Genomic DNA, 7750 nt, shown 5'->3' with positions numbered 1-7750 from the left:
AACTGATCCCTCCTCAGTGAACACCAGCTCGTGTGAGCCATGTAAATCCGCAAGTGTGTCCGTGCAGCCGTCCGACTTGGCATCCAAAACACCTCCAAGTCCACAGAGCCAAGAGAAAGGACATTTCTACCTGTTTCCAGCTGAAACAGAGGTGCTGAAGTCCCCAGAGTGTAGATTTAGTTGTCAGTCTTATTTACTACTCTGAGCTGTTCTGTGCCGCCGCTGAAGCTGAGCGTGAATAACTCGCCAGCCTGCACAGATAACTTTGCTTTTTGTTTCAGTCCGGCTCGAGACAGAAATCCCATCAAAGCTTTCGTTCCAATCCCCGTGCTGAATGATGACACAGGAGTTCAAGAAGTAGAGGGTAAAAAAAAATTCCTGAGGCTCTCCTAAAGATTTTTCCAGGAATTTTCAAAAGCCTCTTAAAAACGGCGGCAGAGATCGAACGCTGGTAAGGGAGGGGAAAGAAAAAAAAAAGGAAGAAAAAACTTTGGCAGGCAAGCAGTGTCTTACATCAATCTAGCAGTCAGCATCTATGTAGATGTTCTTTCCTCCTTTTGTGCAACACCCCTTCCCTCCTACAGACCACCCAAAGCCCTATAAATAATCCAAGGACTGTATTTTTCCTCCAGATTTCTCTTCAGACCTCAAAGGAAAAACTATCAGGCAGAGGAAGGGAGAGAGGGAGAAGGGAAAGTGAGGAGGGGAGAGAGAGAAAGAGGAAAGATGGCTAGTGAGTTCAAGAAGAAAATGTTCTGGAGGGCAGTGGTGGCTGAGTTCCTTGCCATGAGCCTCTTTATTTTTATCAGCATTGGCTCGGCTCTGGGCTTCAGCTTCCCCGTGGTGGGCAACAAAACATCCACGAGGTCCCAGGACAACGTGAAGGTCTCGCTGGCTTTTGGGTTATCCATCGCTACCATGGCCCAGAGCGTGGGCCACATCAGCGGGGCCCACCTGAACCCGGCTGTGACCCTGGGGCTGCTGCTCAGCTGCCAGATCAGCATCTTCAAGGCGCTCATGTACATCCTTGCCCAGTGCCTGGGGGCAGTGGTGGCCACTGCAATTCTGTCAGGAGTCACCTCCTCTCTCCCAAACAACCTCCTGGGGCTCAATGCGGTGAGTAGAAACTTTTAATTCCTACTTCTTTTTTTTTTTTTTTTGTTTGTATTTTTTTTCCAAGTAGAAATGTAACACCTGCAACCTGTGTAGGGGGGGGAGTGATGGTGACCTCAGGCAGCCAACTGCTTATTGTAGCAGAGAATTCAGCCCTGCCTGATTCCAGGATGGATCTGTGTCATAGGGATGGTCCTTCCTCCCCACCCCTATTTCGGAGCTTTAGGACGTTCTGGTCAGGATGAGTTTTGCTTATGTTCAGTTTTTTACATCCAAGTTGCTGAAAGGTGGTTCTTGACAAAAATTTAACACTGAAATCTCTGGCAGTTGCCTGATTTTCATGATTCTGAGGGTCTCTAAGGTGACATGCTGATTAATGAGCATTTACCAGTGTTGTTTTGGCTTCTGTGAATGTGGTTCATTTTCAATAACTAATTAATGGTTTGTGTAACCTGATGATGACTGCAATGAAAACCTGTGGGAGCAGGGAGAGATGTGTAGCAAGAGAAACCCTGTCCCCAAAGCTGTGAGCTTTACCTGTTGCATTAGGCAGAGTGCTCAGATCCTGCCTGACACAATCCCAGCTGCCCTTTCTGTGTATTTCTGTGTAAAAATGGGACAAACTCTGAATTCTCAGGTGTAAAGGTGTGAGGCAGCTGCAGGTAACAGGACTACAGGTTTCATCCCACTCCCAGCCAGATGCTCACATCACGCTGCCTAAAAACTGCCTGCCCACAACTCCTCCTCCTCAAAATGTTGTCATTTTGCTGTTGTTGTTGTACCATAATAGGAGAAAAAAAGGCTAAATACACTTTTAAACTTGAAACCATCCCCCTGTCAGAGGCAGTGCTACAGCCACTGCAGTACACACAGTACTATAAATGGAAATTGCCTTCTAGTCACTTATTTCACCTGATCTCTTAAGAACAGGTATTTAACATACTTTCTGTAGCCCCTTTCTTGCAGAATACTTTTAACTTGAGCTAATTTGAAAGATCTATCTAACTGAAGGTATATTTGGGACATAAAGCTGCAGATACAGTACATTTTCTGAAATAACCTAGGCAAAATATTAATATGGTTTTTGCATGCTGTGGCATTACAGCTAATTCAGAAGATGAGCCAGTTTTTGAAAATATGATAAAACCTGATGTTAAGGTGATTCCTGAGCAGCTCAGTGTCATCCACCCTGGTGTTGCTCTGAGTTGGCTGCCTTCCTCCCTCGAGCCTGGTGCCTGCAGCTATTCCGTCCTGCCACCGTCTTGGAAATTCTGATGGGTTGACTCAAAACACTTTGGGGAAGAAAAGCAAATAATTTTATTGACTCCAGAAGGCTCTGTCTGTGTGTGTGATACACGATCTTCTCCTCTGAAACCGCTGGCAGAGGGAGCAGCTCAACCACATGGGACAGGGGATCCACCCAAGTGGTTTCCTCGAGAGGTCCAAGTGCCATTAAACACGGGAGGTCTGGTTTCGGTAGCACTTAAGCTTGGCCTTTCCCTTTTGCTTCCATAAAATCCTGATGACTGGTTCCTTCCTCTAACCAAAAGCCCTAAACCTGGCCATTTGTAAAGTGGGGTAAAAGTCTTCTTGCTCCTCGGTCAGTAACTCCCCGGGCTACAAAGGCAAAACCGGGCAGCGTTTAAGTCTCCATCATATAAATTTTTACAAATTTGGCCACAGTTTCTGTGCAATGAATTAATACAGTTCCTAAAATCCCTGGTCTCAGTGTTTGTCATTGTCATAAACTCAGAATTTTGATTTTTTTCTTTTTTTTTTCTTTTCTCTTTCACATCTAGTTATAAATGTTCTGGCTAGAGGAGCAGTGAGGAGACCTCCCTGGGGATGGGGAGGGCAGCAGCTGCTCCTCTCCCTTGCAGGAAAGAACCAGAGAGGAAGGGAAAGCAAGTCCATTCATTTCCCAGTGACAAGCTTGGAGTGTCTGGGGAGGGGAGAACTGAGAGGGGAGTTGGGTCTGAGCTGTGCTTGTGCAGAGCTGTTCTCAACAGGGCACATCCTGAAACCACAGCCCAGCACCAGGTGCCTCCCTCAGCAAACACAGGATAAGGAGAAACCACGGACAGTTGCTTTTATGTTATGCTTTTTAGCCCGAGGACAAGGAGGGGAGGGACAGAGCTGGCATCCCTGCCAGATGCTTTGTCTTCCTGCCCTTCTTGTGGGAAATGAGGTGTAGACTCACTACTGAGATGCTTGTTTGATAAGGTTGGGAAGAGGGTTTGGATGTGTGGGACTTTGTTCTCTGTCTTGACCCTGCCATGCTCTCGGAGAGGTGTTTTTTTTTAACAGGAAAAATGGGATGGAAGCAGTTTAATGGAGTGAGTGTCCATCCAGTGCTCCCAGTGGATACTGGGTGGGGTTGCATGCCTGAGCTTAGATTTATCCTGCCCAGCTGCAGGTCCTGCACTGAGGGACCAAGCTGAGAATCCATTTCCATAGGCTCCTCTCTAGTTCACAGAGAAAGAGAGACAAAGAGAGGGACTTCAGCCTTTAGATCCACTAAGTTGTCCTCCTGAGAAACACAGATCTTCTTTGGCATGATGAGGCTCCAGGCTTGAGATCCTCTGCTAAGTATCCAGAAATAAGTGGGATAAATTTGTGTCTTTCTCATTGCCCAAAGAGAACAAGGGAAACACAAGCAAATGAAGCACAAAACCCAGCCACGGAAGGTGCAAGGCTGAAGAGAAAGAAGGGAGAATGAAAATGCAGGATGTTCCTTTAACATGTTCCATATTAAGATCTGTTTTACACTAAGACAAGCAAAGCAGTCACACATTAATAGTTTGATCCAAACTTTACTGAAGTCAAAGGAAATATTTTTAGTTACTTTGGCTGATTCCGAGTAAGACATTTTGGACAATATTCAGGGAGGTATTTAGATTACTGAATCCTTTTAAAACACTTAACTTCCAATATATTCTAGTAGTGGTGTGGGTGCCAAAGTAAAAACTTCAAGAATTGGAAAAGCTGAAAGAGGAGTATGCAGTGTGCTTGCTTTCTAAAAAAAATCAGATATTTTTCCTTGCATCATATTGTATCTTTTTTTGGAAGTTGATTTACTACACGTTACAAGTTTCCATTAGGTAAAACTGTAAGAATAGAGAATACCTAATCCCAAATGCACTCATCTGCCAGCAGAGCTGGCTATTGTCTAGTGAGGACGGATCTGTAGTTTGGATAATGGAAGAAACTATTCAGCACGAGCAGTTAATGACCAACAGAGAGCTCAAGCAGGAAAGACGGGTGAGAGTAGCCTCTCGTGCTTTAAGGGAACACAATATTTGCTGTTCAGCAATGATTATCTGGAGAACTTTTATCAAGCTTTTAAAAGCATTCTGAGGAAATTTCTTTCGCTCGGTTTAATTTCATATATTCAATTAATCAGAGTTTGTGAGAAACGCAGACACCGCTTTACAATTTCATATTTTCTGTGTTTTGGCACACGGATTGGAGTGCCAGGAAATGTGCCCCCTAACTCTTGGGGCTATAATTTAGAAAATATTTGAAAACTGTGCCTTCAAAGTCTGCGATGAAAGATATTGTTTTAAAAGTTAGAAGTGGATCAAAAAGTATAGGCAAGAAAAACAGACCTGAAGGTAACGTTGCTCGGGTAGATAAAGAGAAAAGAAAAACAACCAAGAATAACAAATAGAAGGACTTGGGTTTAGAAAACACTCAGTGGACTGATAAATGTTGTTTGTGTAACTGAAGTTCTTTCTGGAAAAGCCAGGAGAGATCTGTGGTCAGTGGATTTGGAGGTTTGGTGCATTTTCTTAAGACAGGTGAACAGTCATATAGATGCTATTCCTGGAGCATGGAAAGTCACCTGTTGCTGGAACACCCTTTGGATTTTCAGTGTGACTGGCTGTGTCTCTGCCACTACAGCTGAGAGGAGTGTCCCCAAATCTGGATCAGCTGTGGCAGAAGGATTTGTTCCCATATGGGTGCAACATCCTCTGGTGACAAACAGTGCCCAAATCCTTTCTGAAAGTCAGGGAGAAAGGAAACCTTTGCTGTCCTTGACTCTTCACACCAGGGCAGTATCTGTTGCTTTGAGATACCTTCCACCCTCACCCAAGTCTCCCCACAGAATCACAGAAATGTGGAATGGTTTGGTTTGGAAGGGACCTTAAAGCCCATCTCATTCCAACCCTGTGCCATGGGTTGAACTCTTCCAGGGATGGGAATGAGTCCTCTTTCCATAACTAATCCCACTAAGTGGGATTGTGATCCAGCACCAGCAGAGCAGCTTAGAACCCTTATGCTGGAGATGTGTTTTTTTTCTCTGCTGTCGATATGTTCCCCAGCTCCAGCCTTATTCTGGTATTTGGGGAAGATGAACAATCTTGTCTCCAGGAGACTGGAACATAGGATGGGGCACAGGATACATGGATCCTTATCTCCTGCACATGATTTTATCTCTAGGGCATCAATCCTAGCGATTTTTCTCCCCAAAAATTTCCAAGGTACAGAGACTTCAAGTAAAAACAGAAATTGCCCCTGCACTGGGAATTCCCTTTCGTAAAGTTAAGAGCTGCCACACCTTTTAGTGGTATTCCTGGGTCAGCACTGAAGTTTTTACCCTGATATTTCTCATTGAATCTTTCCAATCCTTTAGAAAGTTCTCTCAGGGGGCGTCTCGGATGGGAATCACCAAACTCCCAACATTTGGTCCAGCCCAGTGAGCCACTGGTGGCCCTCTGACCATGGGGAGCAGGACTCTCTTGGTTCCCCTCGATGACTCAGTGTTTGCCTTGTGATTTCCCTCTCTCCTCTTGCCCGCGCCCTGCGGGTCTGTTCTCCTTCAGCCTCAAATTAAACAAAGGCGGCTTGGGTTGGAAGAACTTCCAAAATAAACTGAGGGCTTGACAGTGTGAGTGGACAACTGAGTAAGTGATGCTGCTTTTCCTCTGAGTCAGTGTGGAAAATTGCAGCTCCAGAGGTGCCGCTGGATGGACGGGACACGCAGCCGAGTTGCTGACCTTTAGCGCTCGTTAAAAAATCCCTGGATGCCTTTTTTTTTTTTAAATTTAGATTATATACCGTGACTTTCTCCAGTCTAAATGCAGCCAGGAGCTTCATTGTCCCTGTCTCTGCCCCCTGCACTCCCTGTTTTTGATCCAACATAGGCTTGTCCTGCCAGCCTTGTCTCTGCTGGGACACAACTGCGTCCTGGAGCACTGGGGCTTTTACAAGAAGTCACCGCACTTTTTGGAGCGAGCAAAATGGTTCCAAAGCATGAGATTAATCTGGGATTTTTATTTCTTAACAAAGAGCTGTCACAACAATGGCTCATTGTTCAATGTCAGTTTTTGCAGCAGAGGTCTTTCATGGCCTGCCAGCATTGTGTTGGATCGCCCCAGGCCGGGCAGGTGGGACACAGGAAAGGCACCTGCTCAAAAACTGGCCACGGTCTTGGCCTCTTTCTAATGAGTTCACACAGTGACAGCAGAAACATTTGGGCTGGGAGTTAAACCTGATGGTTATCACCCATTCTCTGGAGCATTTTGGGCTAACATGGGTTATAGCTCCAATCCTTATCTCAGATCTCAGAGCTTATTATCTAATTTCCATTTCCAATATTTGCTTAGTGCTTCTATAATAGTACAGCCCTGTCCCGAGATTTTGGCAGAGAACACTCAGGGATGCAGCAGCACAGCCACTGCTGGCACAAGGCAAGGCCTTAGTGATCATCCAGCAGCATTTTGGTGCTAGAACAGAGGCGTTAAAGGGGGGTTTTGTACCATGGTCCACATCCAGAGGACCCGAGGACATCTGGCTCACTGAAATGCTCTGCAGGAGTCAGATTAAAATGCCCTTTATTTATTTCTACATAGAAATTATAGAAATTGATTAAAGGAGTGCACAGGAGGTTGCAAAACATTGAGTTGCCATAGACCTAAAACCATTATTGATTTGGTAGATAAATTACTATTGTAATTCAAGTGGAGTCATGCTGGGATTTTCAGAGAACAGTTTCTTTCTGTGTTTGACCAGCTGTCAAACTAAGTAGGATTAAGTGTGAAATATAAGGAAATTCATTTTGCCACCACCCTTCCTGACTGGTGAATAAAAAGTTAAAATGGTTTTCCCCTTCCATAGGGTTCTATGTGTTGTGCCATATGTATGGGATATTCTGTGTGCATGTGTGTTCACACCCCAAAGTGATAGATCTATCTCTAGCCCAAATTCCATTTTTTAATTTAAATTAAAAAAGAATTTAAAAAACCCCCACTCTGTTAGTGGGTGTCTAAAGCTCTTAAATGGCAAGAACCACAGCCTGGGAACAAATGGAAATTTCCACAGTAAACATGAGAATGGATATTATGGATCAATTCTGGGTAAATTGATCTAATGGTAAGAAAAAACATAGAAGTTTTTGTAGCAGAGCTCATGGGCTTCAACAGATAATGTGAACCTTCAGGGAGTTGAGGTTAACATTTCTTTAATCAGAGAATCCTAAATAATATCACTATCTGGGCTGTATAGGTATTTTCAAGAGAAGCATTTTTAAAGCAAGGATACCAAACCACATCACAAGTACTAAAGGAAGAAAAAATAGCCCTTGAAAAATTTCCTGTTTGTCTCGAGAGGAAATTGCCTGTTTTCTTTAGAGCAG

The 7750-nt window shown here is 44.4% G+C and overlaps 1 protein-coding gene across 1 annotated transcript; it reads left to right on the top strand.

Moving 5' to 3' along the window:
- The first annotated feature begins 544 nt into the window (after positions 1 to 544).
- Positions 545 to 1134, top strand: AQP1 (aquaporin 1 (Colton blood group)). The gene has a single exon (XM_017828646.1). The coding sequence runs from the start codon at positions 727 to 729 to the stop codon at positions 1132 to 1134; it is 408 nt and encodes a 135-aa protein (XP_017684135.1). The 5' UTR covers positions 545 to 726.
- The last annotated feature ends 6616 nt before the right edge of the window (positions 1135 to 7750 follow it).

The sequence above is a fragment of the Lepidothrix coronata genome, unplaced genomic scaffold (assembly GCF_001604755.1).
Source record: "Lepidothrix coronata isolate B3197 unplaced genomic scaffold, Lepidothrix_coronata-1.0 Scaffold151, whole genome shotgun sequence".
Classification (NCBI taxonomy): Eukaryota; Metazoa; Chordata; class Aves; order Passeriformes; family Pipridae; genus Lepidothrix; species Lepidothrix coronata.
This window is presented reverse-complemented; position numbering and strand designations above follow the sequence as displayed.

Excerpts from the sequence above, each read along its gene's own strand:
- AQP1 (XM_017828646.1), top strand. The coding sequence starts at position 727 with ATGGCTAGTGAGTTCAAGAAGAAAATGTTCTGGAGGGCAGTGGTGGCT.